This window comes from Pseudonaja textilis, chromosome 1 (assembly GCF_049901715.1).
Source record: "Pseudonaja textilis isolate UNSWEBS1 chromosome 1, rPseTex1.2, whole genome shotgun sequence".
NCBI classification, from domain to species: Eukaryota; Metazoa; Chordata; class Lepidosauria; order Squamata; family Elapidae; genus Pseudonaja; species Pseudonaja textilis.
In genome coordinates this window covers 122302522-122320829 of record NC_141990.1, presented here as the reverse complement: position 1 = coordinate 122320829, position 18308 = coordinate 122302522, and the positions used below count along the sequence as shown (strand labels likewise).

At 36.6% G+C, this 18308-nt stretch overlaps 1 protein-coding gene across 1 annotated transcript in view; it reads left to right on the top strand.

Moving 5' to 3' along the window:
• Window positions 1–16840, top strand: part of PRIM2 (DNA primase subunit 2) — a 93282-nt gene extending 76442 nt beyond the window's left edge. The window contains exons 13-14 of the mRNA XM_087915969.1: window positions 8570–8638; window positions 16084–16840. Coding sequence (XP_087772095.1) covers window positions 8570–8638; window positions 16084–16308 — 294 coding nt within the window. The 3' untranslated portion in view covers window positions 16309–16840. The remainder of the gene's footprint in view (window positions 1–8569; window positions 8639–16083) is intronic.
• The last annotated feature ends 1468 nt before the right edge of the window (window positions 16841–18308 follow it).

The following is an 18308-nucleotide window of genomic DNA, read 5'->3' as shown; positions in this document are numbered from 1 at the left end:
AGCTATGTCCACAAATCTTAAAGTCCACAAATCTTAAAAGTTGCTAAGTTTGGAGACCTCTGTTCCAGAGGGTATGAGCCACAGCAGAAAAGGCTCTTCTGGAGCTTGCCAGCCAAAATTCCTTGAATGATTGGGTCTGGAGTATGCACCTTCTGCCAGTGCGGGAGGGGTGGGCCAGTCTCATTGAGGTGAGATGGTTCCTCAGATAACATGAACCCATGCCGTGAAGAACTTTAAAGGAAAGAATCAACATCTTCAACTTGATCGAGAAGCAAACTGGCAACCAGTGCAGCTTACCCCATGAATTGCTTATCTTTAAAAAAAATGAAAGTATTTTAAGGTATCTTTTAAAAATATTAAGAGCAACTGTGGACCCAGAAAATTTGGTCACCATTTTTAAAGCAGGTGACATCACTCCTCCTGCAAACAGGCATTAACCACCAAATGGACTCAACTACACGTCATCCATCATTAATTCTTAACCAACCAGGAGGGGTCAAAAATCTAGAATATGCATGGCTGAACTCATAAGTCCTAGGACAATGTGTACTTCATCAGGACCATGAGGTTCAAACTGTGCCCAGAAGTCAGCCTAGATCCTGGGCCTTTGCAACAGTTATGTGTAAATCTGTGCAGCTTTATGTAATATATTGGTTCTTACAAAACAAATACTACTAAAGCTGAACAGCTGTCTAAATAAACATGATTTCATAAATGCAGCTAATCCCTGCGGGAATAATGCTAGTTAGGACTGGGGTTGCCATCACTAAGGAATGTGGTTATAAAGCATGATGGCACATGACTGCATTGGTTAGCGATGGCAATTCCTAGTAGCCCCAGTTATTGTTATCCCAAGATCTGATTTACTCTAACCCCTTGCAACCTTCCCTGCCGGCTTCCCCATTGATTTGGGAGAGCCAGCAGGAAAGGTTGCAAATGACAGTCATGTGACTGTGACTCCCTACAACTTATAACAGCGAACTGGACACCAGAGTACGTGGGTCATGATCACATGATGGTGTCCCGTTCACTGTTATAAGTTGTAGGGAGTTTGTCCACTTTGAGGACAGGTTGTATGTCCATTTTTTCAGTACTACCATAACTTTGGTCATTGAACAAAAATCTATAAGTTAAGGACCACCTGGATGGTGTTAAATAATTCAATTTACAAAGATAATTTCTATTGTCTTATTTTGATCACATCAGTTGCAGCTGTTACATGGTGAATATTTTTTTTTTAGCACATGGCACGTGTTAGCCAGAGATCACTGAGGTGACTGGCTGCTTCTGTGAAAGGAATTTTTTGTGGAGTGGTGTTTGTCTTTATCTGCGGGATGCTTGAATACCAGTAGGCAATTGGGGGAGGCTCCTTTCTTGTCCCTACGCATTTTATTTGCTTACCTCAGCGGTGCGCAGGCCCAGCATCTTACCACGTGAGCCACAATGGTAAAGAAGATTGAGAGAATGTACCAGATTCTTATTTCTTATTAATAGTTGAACAAATGTTCCTTTTTCTCTATAGTGTAGAATAATACAGTTTTTTTTAATGATAATGGGCAAGAGAACTTCTAACCTTTTATGGTATTTCCTGCAAATACCTTGAGAATGTGAAGGCAGAAATACATTGTTTTTGTTTGGTTTCTTTCCAACTGAAAAAATAGGATTTTAAAAATAAAGTGAAATTTCAATATCCAGTGTTGGATGTTAAAAATAATATGCCCAGAGAAAGTAGATGGCAGATTTGGCTAGGCAAAGAAATAAATGTCTTTGTAAAACCCTTAAAGAACAAGCTGAGTTACACTGGGATAGTGAGAAACTGACCTGGAACTACAAAAATGTCTCTAAATATGTTACAGTTGCTGCACTTCAATCACATTTTAAGTCACCTTTCAAATAAAAATGAAGGTTAGAAGTAGATAAAATGCAGCAAGCCTTTATTGAAAGATTGAGACTTTCGGAATAGAAGTAACTATTTTATTTGAAAAATGCTCCATACTGACCTTGAGTAAATGAAGAGATCAATGATTGTAAAGCTAAAGGAAGCTAACCGTGGTAAGCTTATATGTAGCAGAATAGCCCATAATCTGATTTCATTGATAGAGTCCAGAAAAGAGTGGGCAATAAACTGTAATAAGTGTTCCTGCCTCATACACCCATTGCCTGGCCAAAGCAGTCCCTCAGGTCAGAGCATTTTTAGTAACAGATAGTAGTGGGGTTCTGAAAGTGGAAATGTGTGTAATATCTTTTGGGTCAAAATCAATACATCTGTACTCTTTTGGAATGTCACATGAATATATGCACACAGTGTCAGTACACATTGTCCTATGCCTGACTAATTTTCCCCCTCGTAGATTGGAGAGAAAAGGATTACAAGAGAGTAAGGAGACACACAATAGAAAAAACACCAGCAGGTTGCACTTCACACTCAGGACTGCTGACTCCAGCATGTTACTTTTAATTCTCCTTTGTATGCTTGTTTACTCCCTTGTAATCATTTCTTCTCCAATGAATGCAAATGCAAACATTAATTCCCTTGCTAATTATCCCAGTGTCAAGGTAAGTAATCCAAAATACAGGGGAGTGGGGGAGAAAGGAAAACTGGAGTAAAATCATAAGCACTGTTGCCTTGTGTGATTTTCTACCTAGCAATTACTTTGCTTAACAATTGGAGTTACCAGTTCCAAATGTGGTCACTAAACAAAGATTACCTGTATTTTTTCTTCACCTTTTGTTTGACAAAACCCGTTTTATATTGCTGTTAAAGATATATAGAGTTCTTGGCTTCCTTTGCTGATTATATTTCTTCCAGAAGCCAAGGCAATATGGAGATTAAACTAAAATTGGTCTACAAAGTTTTTCACTTAGCTATCAGGTGGGTACTAGGTTTGCCCTCAGAGATGCAACATCTTTATACGAGAGTGTCTGCACACAGTGCTTGAATAAAAGTGTGATCCAGAAAGTGTGTCTTGGAATATTGTTTTCATAGGTCATTTGCCAAATCTTTCAGTTGATTGCAGGATTAGTTCATTTAACTCAACAGCAAACATACCTGCATGCTTTATAGCAGGGAGGTCAAACTCATGTCATCACAGCTTTGTCACATGACATATCGGGACTTTCCCCCACTTCGCTAAACCAGGCATGGGTGTGGCCAGCATGTGACACACCCAGCCTGCAGGCTGGGAGTCTGACAGCCCTGCTTTATAGGATTCCCAGATTCATCACTACAGTTTCAGGAAAATGGGACCTTTTAAAGTGGAAGAACCCTTTTAAAAAAATCTATATGGACTTTAGAAAGATTTTAAGGGATCACGTGAAACCATGTTTATGTGAAAAAAAAAAGCATCATGGGCATTGGAATGAATTCCAGTCTACACCATAAGCACCATACCAGATTTATGGTTTATGTGATAACTCTAAATCCTGCTAAGATCCACATAGAAAAATACAAATATTTGTGTTTGAAAGGATCTGGAATGTTCATTTCTAGAAAACAAAGCACGACCAGAATTGGCACACTCTAGAAGAAAATGAGACAACAGGCACAGTCAGGAGAAAATCAAGTGTTCTAGTAAACATCAGAACATTCTGTTACTAGACTGCCTAATGAAAAGAAGGGCTAGGGGAGACATGAATGCACTGTTCCAATATCTCAGGGGCTGCCACAAAGAACAGGGAGTCAAGCTATTCTCCACCTGAGGGCAGGACTAGAAGCAATGGGTGGAAACTAATCAAGGAGAAAAGCAACTTAGAACTAAGAAGAAATCTCCTGATAGTTAGAACAATTAATCAGTGGAACAACTTGCCTCCAGAAGCTGTGAATGCTCCAACACTGTAAGTTTTTAATTGGATAACCATTTGTCTGAAGTGGTGTAGGGTTCCCTGCCTAAGCAGGAGGTTGGACTAAAAGACCTCCAAGGTCCCTTCCAACTCTGTTATTCTATTCTATTCTATTCTATTCTATTCTATTCTATTCTATTCTATTCCATACCATACCATACCATACCATACCATACCATACCATACCATACCATACCATACCATACCATACCGTAAGTTCTGTACGCAGCAGGTCCTATGATTCAGTTTTAACTGTCATAAGCTACTCAGAAAGTTGAGGAGGGCATCGCTGGCGTCGCGATGATACAGCATGCAATCTTGGAGGTCTGAGATTGCTGCCGATATCTTTGCTCCTGGACGGTCCAAACGGATCTAAACCATGCCGAAGAGACAGTGAATGTAAAGAGCGTATCCTGTTGATCCCAGGGACACCGCAAAGTCCCTGGTAGATCCAGGAGAAGCTCTTTTTGCCAACGGCAAAGAGGCAGCCATTAAAGCTTCTGAAGTTGGGACAGCTCCGAAACGAAAGAGAACGGAAAGAGAAAGTGTGCCAGTTTGATGAGAACTTTTTCTTTACTTTAAGATTTGAAAGGACACTCTAAGGAAAAGAAAGAATCAGTAAAAGTTTTGACAGAAATGATTAAGCGGCGATTTTAAACAGAAAGTCAAAGTAATATTTTTATTTTTTCTCATTGCTGGATTTTCCACACATGATTTTATATTTTGAAACTGGACTGGGTTTTTTTTCCACCTATCCTTTCTCTCCTTTTTGACTTTATAATATTCTAGGCTAGAGAATCCCTTCTAGTCATCTTTTTAATATCTTTTTCCCTTTTTAATTAGTTTTTATTATATCTTGTTTGGAAAAGGAGGGGGAAAGTGAAAGCAGAAGAAACTTTGTAACACTGCCAACTAGAGGCTTGAAAATATTGTATCTCTTTTTTTTCTTGACCAGACAAAGCTGAGAAAGAACTGGGACTTCTTTTCAAGGACACTACCTGTTTGATAAGATAGAGGGAAGAGCATGGGAGAGTATTATTGCAGGTGCTTTTCTGGGTTTCTATCAATAGCTAGAGTCTAGTGTTGAAGTTTATAGAAAAAAAAAGATGATAAGACTCTGGAAAAGAGAGTTATAAACTTTAACAAAAGCCTTGGATAACCAAACAAGGTGCAGTGTGCTTTTTCTACTTTTTTTTAAGCTGGGCTATTTCTTACTTTAACAAACCCCTCCTTACTAGCTCACTTTTTGTAATAGCTATTTGGATTTTTGGCCTTTTGGAACTTGTTTTTGTTTTTGTTTTTGAAATATAATTTTTACATTTGCATTTTATTTTAAAGGAAAAGCTTTAGTATTAATGATTTCCTTCCTTTTTTTCTTCTTTTTAAGGGAGTAGTCTCTTCTTTTTTCTCTCTCCCTCCCTTGTATTTTTTTTTCTATTTATCTTCCATATTGTTTTTTTTGTGGCTTTCTTTTTTTTCTTATGCATTCTTTTATACCTGGGACCTTTTAATTGGATTAAGATGTTGAAGAACTTTTCTCTTCTTTAGTTTTTTATTTTCTACTTTTCTACTTTTCTGCCTTTTCCAGGATTTAACAATTTTTTCTTTTTGTGTGTGTGTTTATGGTCTTTTCTTCCATTTTTGAGTTTTTACGGCTATCTAACCAATTGATTGGATTAAGCTTTACAAGAACCTGAAGAAATTTTATTATTATTAGTAGTAGTAGTATTGTTGTTGTTGTTATTTGGCTTCTTTTTTCCCACTATTTTTACTTGGAATTGCAATTGGTTATTTCACAAGTGGATTAAGGTCTAGAAGAACCTGAAGATTTTGAATTGTCTGAAATGAGTAAGAAGCTAACAGCCCCTGGTTCCTCAACCTCTACTTTTTCCTCTTCACCATCTGGAGGACAATGCTCAATACAGACGATATTACAGCAAGAAAAAGAACAGGAAAAAGTGACGCTGTAGATCAGGGGTGTCCAACCTTGGCAACTTTAAGACTTGTGGACAGGAATCCTGGGAGTTGGAGTCCACAAGTCTTAAAGTTGCCAAGGTTGGACACCCCTGCTGTAGATGATTATGCAAGGAATTCAAAATATACAAATAACAACAGAGAATATTGAAAAGAGAACAGAGAACATTGAACAAAGAACAGGAAAAACTGATGAAAAGGTGGAGAACATTCAACAAATGATGATGAAGTATGATGAGAGATTCCAAAAACTTGAAGAAGATAAAGAGATAAGATTGGAGACATTGATAGCAGATTAACTGTGGTTGAACAAGATAAAAGTGGAATTAAAAGTGTGGATAAAAGTGTATTAACAGTGGCTAGGATTGTATTTGCCAAAAACTGGAAAAATGAAAAAATACCATTACAGGAGGAAATCATTAAGAAAATATTGGAATGTGCTGAAATGAGTAGATTGACATTTGAAATCAGAGAACAAGATGATAAATAATTTTATAAAATTTGGGATCTATTCTATCAATGGTTAGACAATAAAACACGGTAATGAAATATGTAGATTCTTAGAAAATAATAAATATATAAAGATGTATTCTTATTGTATGTTATTCAGCTTTGTTCGGGGTATTTTCCGCGTCATTGTAGTTGTGCTTTTAAAGTTGTAGCAGCGTTTGGCAGAATTCATCTGCCATCATCAGGCTTCTGTACTGTGTTCGTGGCGAACACAATACAGAAGCCTGATGATGGCAGATGAGATTCTGCCCAAGCGCTACAACTTAAAAGACAACTACAATGACGTGGAAAATACTCCAACAAAGCTGAATACCATACATGTAAGTACCCACGAAAACTTAAGGAAACATGTATTCTTATATCTACAAAATAATTGTAGGATAAATTTGAGATGATAATATGAACTGTCATAAAACAAATTAAGTAAAATATGGATTATTTCATAAAACATGAATTAATAAAAGTATAGTCAAATGATTGATCTACAATGATATTAATGTATTTAATATTTGATTGAAAATATGAGAATATATACAATGTAATTGTAATTGAAGACTACGAAATGGAAGCACAAAACAATTTGGAAACCAACCGACACACTGTATGTATATATATGGATGATGGCTTGATGTTTTTATGTTTTGTTTGTCTATGTTTGTCTTAAAAACCAATAAAAAAGAAAAAAGAAAAAGAAAGTTGCCATAATACTGTCCATCTTTTACTGTAAGCCAAGGAAGTTTTCTATATATGTTACATCTATGATACAATATTATAAAATCTTCTTGGTTGAGTATCATTGCAAATTAGCTTGAGGCTCTATTTGCAATATGCATAACTATTTTCCCCTCAAACTGCTACCTGCTTCAGTTCAAAAGCAAAGAGACCGTGCCAAGCTTGTGATTCTTTTGGTTGGTTGACTTGTTTTTCACATTGTACTTAACAGGAGGTGACAGCAAAGGCAGATATTTAATCAGTTTTGCTTGTAACAGCAAACAGACCCAGTAAGCACTTCTTTGGCAGCAGTATGGTTTGATATATTCAGCAAATATTATTTGTACATCTGTCAATAACTATAAGGCAGTCTCCATAACGAGGACAGCAGGGATTTGTGCTGGAGTTTATTGCCACTCTTGACTTTAAAAGGTCAGCCTCTCAGAAAAAGGGTTAGAAATTTGCATTCCTCAAAAATGTTCTTTCCACTGAAGCTATCTCTCAGTTACAGCAGTTTTCTGTGGCTGATAAGCAGCACATATAAAAAGAATAATTATCGATCAGCAGAGGAAAAAAAAATGACATGCAACTTAAATTTTAAAACGCCATTGCATTCTGCTGATAAGAATGAGTGCTTTTGCTGGACAGAAGCGATTACAAGGTAGAATTGGGAAGCAAATTGTATTTACAAGAGATAGAAAAATGTTTCTAGTAGGAGTTCAAAACAGACAATTTCTTTTCTTGTTCCGGGAACTGCTGCTTAGAAACAACTTACTTTGAGGGCTGATGTTTTCAAGTAGCTTTCCACTACTTCTTTTCTAAATTACTACAGTTCTTAATGGTGTCACAGTCCCAGTGTACTACCCAATGCATGAAAAAGCTATGTGTAAGGAATGACCACATATGTTGAGTGATTTATGTTTCAGTTTCTCAAATGCAAACACGTATTTGCAACCATAGAAATATTTTGGAAATTGATATCCTGGAAATAATCATTGCAAATATAATAGCCATAATTTTTCTAACTTTTGATTTGAGTTTGAAACTTTTTTAGAAGCACTGAAGCACATGTACCCTGTTTCTCCAACAATACGGCCTCCCCCAATAGGAAGTCCCAGCATGTTTTATAGGCATGAAATGAAATTAAGCCCCTCCCCACAAATTAAGGCCTATATTAAAACATGCGAAATGGGGGGGAAATGGCGGGGGGGGGGCTTGGTGTTAGGAAGTACTTTTGTTGCATACCCGGATATGGTGCTGCCTGCGTTGACCCTAATACAAAGTGCCCCACCAATGCCGAGGTCAACATCCAAGCCGTCGCCGCCCGCCCTAAGATGCAAGGGGGGGAATTAAGTCACCCCTGAAAAGATGGCCTAGCCATTTTTTCGGGGCTCAAAAAAAAATAAGACCCGGCCTTATTATATGAGAAACACGGTATCAATTCTGTCATGCTTTCTAAAGATGTGTTCTCTTTATGGACTGGAATTAGTGTGCGTTTGTGTGTGTATTTTAATTGGTTCAATTTCTTTTTTAGATATTGGACTTGGTGAAAGGTATGCATTATCAGCTGGCCTGCCAAAAATACTTCGAATTGACTCATGATGTAAGTACATATTTTCACTGTTATGTTTGGGAATCATACCAAAGCCTCAGAAAAGGGAAACTATTCTGTTCACAGTCATTGTCAGTGCGACTCGTTATAAGTTATGCTGAGCTAATGATATAATAGCAGATATCTTTGATTCCACATAACAATTAACATCTGGTAATTAAAAACTAGCTTCTCTGCTTTTCTCCTCCTAGAGAAAGGTGTAAGATCCTAATGCTTTTGAAGCTCAGAGACTTCTCTGAATGGAAAGCTACTGCTATGCTTTGTACCTCACGTACATCTTATCCATCTTTTAAATCAGAATAAAAGCAAATCATCACGCGCATAATATAACCGTATTGCCATCATACTGTGGAGCTATAAAAGATGGCAATGGAAGACAGAAAACCACTCTCTAGGTAGTGGCTTACAATGCTTTGATGTACTTCAAATGTTGCTTTTCACTCTATTCTACAAACAGGCTAGAAGGCAAATTTTCAGCTTTTGATTTGTATTATAGTACTAGGTATATAAACCTAGTATATATAATGCAAAAGGCCAAGTTTATTATTTTCAAAGGGCATTTTTAATTGCCAAATTATTTACATGCTATATATTATCTAGAGTTGAATTCTAACCTTCAGTTTTCAGTTTTCTCTTTAGGCTTGGTGCATAGAATTAGCTATAGTTGTTATTATTGCTTTGTTTTCATGGTTTCGACACATCTCCTATGGAATACTGTTCTGTAGCCTTCTTCAGGATCTTGCCGTGCCGCTAAAATATTCTTTTAGCGTACTAAAATGCCATGTTATGGAAAGAGGGAAGAGCACTGGTGAAGTCATGTCAGGAGCTACTAATGGGTAGGCATTTGGCCTGGAGCATTATGGTGGCAGAATATGATATACAAAGGGAAAATATTCTAACAGGAAGGCTTGTTTGACCTTCTTAGGACTCTGCTTCTCAAAGTATGAACAAAAACAATTGTAGACAAGGAAGACATATTAAGGGGCCTTTTGAGCACAGAGGATCAGCAGTGTATTTTTACTCTGTGGAAGTTCTACTTGATAAGAACTTAAAGATTGTGCTTGATCCAATTGTAAAAGTTCCAAAGTTCAGCATTTTGCTTATTAGGAAGACCACAAGTGGGGCAAAAGAATTGTAGCCCTGAACTACTTGATCCTGTCTGAAAAAAAGTGAGGTAGCTATTATTCACACAGTCACACTCTTGATATTGTGCATTGCTTATTCGTAGTGAGCATCTTTGGGTACTATTAGCCTTATTCTTGACTGTTGTTGGCTTCTTGTTGATTGTGGTATTTGATTCTGGATTTGGTCAATACTTATTCATAGTAGTAAATGAAAGTTCTCTTCCAACAATGTTGAGTGAAAATATTTGTGAATACAGGTTAAATTCTAAGCAAAGCCTTAAAGGAAAAAAGGACATGTATTCGTTTTAAAAATGCAAATCGGTACAGTATTTGAAAATATATTGAAGAACGGAAAATGATTATAGTCGCATGAGCTTCAAATTGGATTTACTTTTAGGTATCAAATATCAAATTAAGCTTTAGATCCAAAAACATTGAAACTATAAGCAAAAAAGCTTGAAGCAATAAGTGTGTGGGTGTTTGTGTGTGTGTGTGTGTGTGTGTGTGTTTTCCCTATTGGTATTATAACAGCCCAACATCATTAAAATGAGATAAAACAATGACATAAAGATATAACCCGCTTATGGCATAGACCAGTGGTGGTGAACCTATGGCACATGTGCCACAGGTGGCACACAGAGCCCTCTTGTGTGCCGTCACCCCAGCTCAACTCCACTATGCATGCGCGCACACTTCCTGCCAGCCACTTGGCCTCCAGGTCTCTGCTGTGCATTTGTGGGGGCGGGGTACATGTGCAGGGAGCGCATGCATGGGGGCACCTTGCATTTTGGGTATGCGCGCTTGTGCGCTTTGGGCACTCGGTACCTGAAAGGTTCACCATCACTGGCATAGACGCATTCACAGTTACAACATAATACATGATCAATGAAAAAAGTTGTTGGCATTGTAGGTATTATAGTGAAAGTGGAGACTTTCAGTGAGAGTTCTTTGTCACTGGTTATTGACTTAATGTGCTTTTTGACCTTCAGAGATCACAGAATAGCTGGTTATTAAAATAGAAATGCACACATTTTTTAATAATGTGTTTCTATGTAATTTCTGTGGAATTCAGTCAGGCTTCCTCCCTGAGCAGCACATGAAGGATTGCAGCTTAAACAGCTTGTTTACAGTAGAGTTCTAATCATGATTGTTGGCTCTGAGCATTATTTCCCAAATGAGGTTGTAGGGAGCCCTGGGATTCCACAAGAGATTGTTATGTTGTTGTTTTTAAAACTTCTACGTTCTGTAAAATTCTAGCACTTGGAAAGTTGGTATTTTCATGCGCTTCAGCTCAGCTGCTGGTCCCCATTTTTGCTAGGATTTCCACAAAAGATAATTACAAATACATCTTTTTTTAACCTTCACACATACTACCAAGCTAGTTGGAGACAAGATAATTTTTATGCAGTGATTGACTGAAATCTGAAAATTATTTTAAGGTTTCTTCTGGAGTAAAAAGCTTGAGAAAGGCTGCTCTGGAGCTGTCTGGTGTCCTGTATTCCTCAGAGGCCATTAACTCTAGTAGGCTAAGAAAGGAAAGAATCAAATATGGAGTCCTGCAAGACTAAACCACTGCTAGAACATAGAGAAGGCTGAATGCCTGATGACTGTATTGCCAGTCATGAGAAATAATTGTATCCCTTACCTATGATATGGATACATGTCCATTTCTTTCTTGTCTCAATTATTTGTTTGCCTTAACTGATAAACTTGTGCATTTACACTCACGCTCCATGCATTTGTGCTTGAATGCCTCTAAATGCTTTGCTATCATGAATGATTTGGCTGAACCAATATTCTTAGTAAATATAATGTGTGTTGAAATATGTTAGTAAGCTGTCAGAGCTATTAGGTTATAAACAGTAATAATTAGAGCAGTTGCCATTAAACTTGGCAACGCGCATATCCATGATTATAAGGAAACTGCCAGTTTTAATGTAGCTTCATAAGCATAATGCTTTTGATACTGTGCTAAATGTTGCCTTTCTAATGATTTATAAAGAAGAAAGGCTGATTTACTTTTCAGTTTTTCTAGTGGTCAAACCTCGGTTTCTTGGTTGATCAAAACATATATTTGAGAAAGTGTATAAATAAGAAATAATTCCATATGGCCTTTGTAGAATAACAGCTTGCCTCATTATCACCTGCCATTCTGCAATTTCTTGATTAAAGGTTCAACATCATGGGTTCAGCTTTTTTTTTTTTTTAAAGCCCTGTAGTATAACGCCAAAAGAATGCCAAGTTTTCCATGAAGAAAAATGTTTAGCTTTAGAAGATGAAAATGCAAGGTGTGCAAGGTAGAGGAAGCTGCTTTTAATCTAATGTCCTTTTATTGTTGTGTCAGTCTGTATTAGAAGGGAGAGAGGGGTTACTTTGCTTTTTTGTTTTTTAAGTATAGACAATAAATGTGTTCGATTTTAGTTTCCTTGGGCAGCAGAACTTTAGTTTCTATTTAAGTGACGGGGCATTTTTTGGGACGTAAATTACCATTTCAACCAAAAAGAAGAATAATTACAGTTAGATTTTTTTGCAACCTCTCCCCACATGCAGACATATGTACTATAAAGGTGGATTTTTAGAATGCAATTTTTTAAAAATCTCATACACACGTCTATCCCGTAAGTCTCCAACCTCCGATCCATGGACTGGCATCAATTCTCAGTATGCCAGAAACCGGGCCACACAAACAAGCAAAGCCTTATCTAGGGATGCAGGCACCTATGAAACTATGCCCCCTCCGGTCTGTGGAAACACCTCTCTCCATGATGCCCAAAAGGTTGGGGGCTGCTGCCCTAAATGATTTTGACTTAGGGATACAAAGCTAGCTGGCCAAGTGTGCAGGTGGGGTTACATTACCCAGAATGGAAACAATCAAATGTGAGCATGAAAAACTCCAAAAGGGGCTCTTTGGCGAACAGTCAACCCAATGTGAAAGAGGACGGGGTTCAGTTTGAGTAAGTGTGCAGTGACATTTACATGGATGAAGTCAGAGCAGTCTTAACCAACCAGAATAAAGATCTTTCTCACTGAAGCTATTGGTTGAATGTGCAGCTGCCACAAAAAAGGCAGAGCCTATGCTAGGGATTATTAGAAAAGGTTTAGGAAACCCAAATGCAATGCCATTATACAAAACTCTTGTACATCTATATCTTGGCAGTTCTGGTTGCCAAGTTTGAAAAAACAATTGGGAAAAATGCAGAAAAGGGTCATCTAAATGATCAGAGGACGTGAACCCCTTTTCATAAAAGAACAGAACACATTAACAGAGTTGGAAGGACCTTGTAGGTCATCTAGTCCAACCCCCCCCCCCCGCCCAAGCAGGAGATCTTCCACAATTTCTGACAAATGGCAGTCCAATCTCTTCTTGAAAGTCTCAAGTGATGAAGCTCCCATAAAGTCTGAGGGCAAGCTGTTCCACTGATTGATTGTTCTCACTATCATAAAATTTCTCCTTATTTCTAGGTTGAATCTCTCCTTGTTCAGTTTCCATTCACTATTCCTTGTCTGGCCTACAGGTGCTTCAGAAAATAGCTTCGCCCCTTCCTTTCTGTGGCAGCCCCTCAGATATTGGAACACTGCTATCATGTCTCCCCTGGTCCTTCTCTTCATTAGACTAGCTAGATAGGCTTGTAACTTGGGACTCTTTGCTTAAACCATGAGAGATTGAGAGGAGACATGATCAAAATTTATAAAATCATGTTTGATTGATTATGGGCCATCAAGGTTTTTTTTCAACTTGAAGGAACAAGTAGAGAAGGAAAAGGAGGCAGGAGTACTAGGCATGTACCGATATGCTGCCTTAATCTGATCAAAAATAAAGGCAGGTAAAAACTGAAGAAATAACCAAGAGGCATCTGGTCAGCTACTATGAAAAACACAATTCTGAGCTAAGATGAGTCTTGGCCTGTTCTTTTTTTTTTTTTAAGAATTTTATTAATTTTCAATAAACAAACATACACAAACAAAACACAAAACATAAAACTTCTTTTTGGAAAGCGGCCTAGTCCCGGGTTACATCTTTTGGTACAGACATAAATCAAATTCATGCTCACTTTATATACCATTTCATATCTTATTTACTGTTCTATATTTTTTGTATGGCTTCTCCCCTCTTTTCACTCTCTTAATTCTATTTTATTTATTTCATCTCAGTTTAAATCATTATGCTGATATCTTTTGTCCGTTCTATAATCATCTATTTTTCTTTTCTTATTAACACAATATTTCTCCTGTAATCACTAATTGAAGTATGACGCTTTTATATTTTTCCCCTAAATTTAACACTTAAAATAATATATAATTCTCATTCTGATTCTGCTTAGCACATTCTAAAACTACGTACTACATTTTAAGATAAAATAATAATAAATTTATAATATAGTTAAAACAATAATCCATAGTATATTAAGCTTTATTATTTTAGTATTTTGTTAAATCATATAAAGATCCAATTTTCTGACATTATTTCAATTAAAGATACAAAAATACAATCTTATGTACTTTTGCAGAATCTCTTTTGTGATCCTAGTCTTTTTACCTCCACCCCCCCATCTCTTAATCTCCACCCTCTTGGTCTCCACTCTCTTCTATAAACACAAGCTATTCTACCTTTCCCCTAGATTTAACACTTAAAATAATGTATAATTTCCATTCTGATTCTGCTTAGTACATTCTACATACATTTTAAAATAAGAAAATAATATGTTTATAATATAGTTGAAACAATAATCCAAAGCAAATTAAACTCTATCATTAAATCTTAAACATTTTACATATTCCCTTTAATATTTTATTAAATCATATAATGTTCCAGTTTTCTAACTCTATTTCAAGTGGAGTACTACAATACAATCTTATGTGCTCTTGCAGAATCTCTTTTTAATTTATATTTTACCCTTTGTCTCTGAAAAAGACCTGTTTTTTTACATCTTGTTTTGGTCTGTTCTTACAGGGCTAATTTTTAGTTCTTTTTCATTCTCTTTAATTTAAAAATTATTTCTTGTTTACAAGCATGTAATAGCTACATTTATTTTTGAAAATAATGTCCTTGAATTAAAACATCTAAGGTTTTTTTATGGTGAATAATACAGTAAGGGTTTGGTAGTAACAAACTCTGACTTTGAAGACTCTAAACTAAGACCTGTCTAGCTGCTTGTTTCTCTCTAGAAGTAAAAGATTGGCAGTTGGACATTAAGGCAGCGGAGAGGGCATCTTGGATTTAATTGTGCATCCATGCAGTGGGTTGCCTGTTATGTTGGATTCAGAATCAGCTGGAAATTATAAATCCAAAGGATTTGATTTGTTCCAAAGTGAGGGGAGAGTCGATACACAACAATTTACAAAGTTGCCAAAAGCAATACCAGGAAAAAAACTGACAAAATCTTCAATTTGTTTAGTAGCCAAGGGATTTGCTCCTTTCAAATCCTTTTTACCAGTTATAGGAACCTTGTTTTTCATCTCCTTCTTCTAGGGAGTAAGGGGGCTTTTCCTCCCCCCAAAATCATACAGGACTGTAAATTAAGAACCAGCAAACAAGTCTCTTTAACAAGAATTACAAGAAACTGAATATACAACCAGGGAATGTGGTTTAGCTTTGTTGCTGCTGCTTGTATACTGATCAATCTGTAAAAGCAGAAAAGCAAGAAATGAATTGCCTTTACAGTGCAGCCCTTATGTTTGTCTGCCATTTTAATATTTAGTTTTGCTCTGATTTGCAGTAAATACAGGTAATCATGTCTCAAAATATGCTTTGACTCTTAAGTAGTCTCTCTCAAATAGTGACTCTTTGAGAAATCACTATTTCAAGGAGGCCAGAAAAACATAGTTTATGAATGCACTAATATTTATTCTTTCTCTCTTTTTGCCTGATATGCTTTGGAAAATCCTAAAACTGCAAATAGGTCTACCACTACATCCACACCACTGATAGAAAGACATGGTTAAATCCAATTATAGTGTTTAGCCAAACTGTCCTTTGAAATGGAATTGTTGCGACATTTCAACAATGTTGTAAAGTCAGTGTGCATTCTACAGAAAACTTACATGCAGTATGGTTTTCACGAATAGCTGCTTGGCAAAAATTACCATTAAAAATAATAGAAGAAATAATTTCACCTAGATTTTTACAGCACCTGTATAAAAGACGATTTTTAGATTCTAGCTATCTTTTTTTTAAAAAAAGAACATTTGCGGGGAGGACACAGGGAAAATAAGATGCTGAAAATTGCATTCTTTCATTCCAGCTAATTTAATAAAATTTTACAGAATATAATAACTCAGCATGCTGCTTTCCCTCCCTTTTTTTCTATACAGGTCAAAGAAATTGGTTTTTCTCTGAGCCATCCTAATCAGTACTTTATAGAAAGTCAGCAGCTACTTGGCGTCACCAAAGAAATAAAAAAAGATGAAAGGCAGCTTGAAAGCTCCCAGCTGAAACACAGCAGCCAGACACGGGCAGATATTCCTACGACTTCCTCTTTAAGTGCAACAGAAGAAATGGAACTGGAGGGACTTGAGGATTACTTTGCTGAAGATTAAACAATTCCATCACTTTCCCGTTTACTTCCTGTTATCTTCCTACATTGCAAAGTGGTGCTGTGTGAATGACGTGTAAAGACATTGTAAATGTGCGGAGTTGTGTTCTACATAGAAAGTGTGGAACGGTATTGTGATATAAAAAGTTTTGAAAAACGAACACTTTCTTGTAAGCACAAAAAATCAGTTGCAAGATTGAGCAATAAAATGATTCAGGTCGCATTTCTGTTTCCATGGGCAAATGCTAGAGCTGTAGGCTTTCCAACACTCTGTTTCATTCTCTTTTAACTCCCAAGTCTTTTTCCTTGATAGAACTGGTTTTAAATATAGAGAAATGCAGATATTTATAATGCACTTTAGGTCATTCCTGCAAGATCTATTGTGTCATAAACAATTCATGATTACTTTATGAATTCCTCCTAAAATGCAAAATTTTCTTGCTGTGATTTCAAGTGGCAAAGCCTCTTTCAAAAGGAAATGAAGATTTTAAATGCATGTTGTTAAACTTACATAATAAAGCCTGTACAATTAAAAAGGAGTAGCTTTATACCTGCTTCTAAGGTCCCAACCATGATCCCACTTTGTAGGAAAGTTGTCCATGTGAAACATGAAGATAAAAAACAAACATCAATGAACTGGGTACATTAGAAGTAGAGCTATGCACTAATATAGATAAGGGTGTTTAGGAAACCTAGTATAATTATGAAAATCAGAGATTTTTAAAATGTATTTTGCACCTCTGAAAAAGGCTACGTATTTATGATGCAAGTTCCCATTTCAAGATTGATCAGTTTTGGCACTTTACATTAGAGTACTAAATCAAATAAATGAAATTAGTTTTACATAATCAAGAGTGAATGAATGAAATCTCATTAAAATTACATTGAAGGAAAGTAGTAAATGCAGTTTAAGGTTCAATTTTGTAACCACTTACATTGGAGGAAACTCCATTAACTTGATGGAATTAATTTTTTTTTATTAGCTACGTCTGTGATAGTTGTAAGATCTCAGGTATGCAATTTTTTTTAGAAGGTGGTGGGCTTTTTTGTGTGTGCGCAGGAACTTAAAAATCTTTGCTACTGATATGTGCAGTAGACTTGTAGCCATTAATGAGATGCTCTAGCATTTACAGTAATTATCTCAATTGCTGTATACGTTGTAATCCTATTACTTTTCAGGTAATGCTTCAATGAATTGCCATTAGCGCAGGCTCCTATATGCTGAAGTGGTTATGCACTAGTTATGTATTCAGAAGTTGTAGAAAGCAATACATTAGCTATTCTTCACAATTCATGGCATTTTAAGAATTTGAAAGCAGTGAATTCTCAATTGAATGTGAAGCTATAAAGTTTTGTCTTCCAAATCACTGGCTGCTACATAGGTATGTCTTTCATAATTGCGGGTTTCTATCATTTTTTAGCTTCTCTAAAGAACTCTCTCTCTTTTTGGTTTATGGAGTTTAATAGTTCCAATTATTTAACCGAGCATCAACACTCAGCAGGAGTATAAAAAGAAAATGATACTACCATCACTACAAATATTCTTTCAGTTTCTAAGTAACCATCTGTGAACCGGACAGACCAAAATAGTCTGCAGTCAGTGGGTTTTACCGACCCCATCAATATACACTGCTCAAAAAAGATAAAGGGAACAGTTAAACAACACAATGTAACTCCAAGTCAATCACACTTCTGTGAAATCAAACTGACCACTTAGGTAGCAACACTGATTGACAATCAATTTCACATGCTGTTGTGCAAATGGAATAGACAACAGGTGGAAAGCATAGGCAGTTAGCAAGACATCCCCAATAAAGGAGTGGTTCTGCAGGTGAGTGACCACAAACCACTTCTCAGTTCCTATGCTTTCTGGCTGATGGGTTTGGTCACTTTTGAATGCTGGTGGTGCTTTCACTCTAGTGGTAGCATGAGATGGAGTCTACAACCCACACAAGTGGCTCAGGTAGTGCAGCTCATCCAGGATGCCACATCAATGCGAGCTGT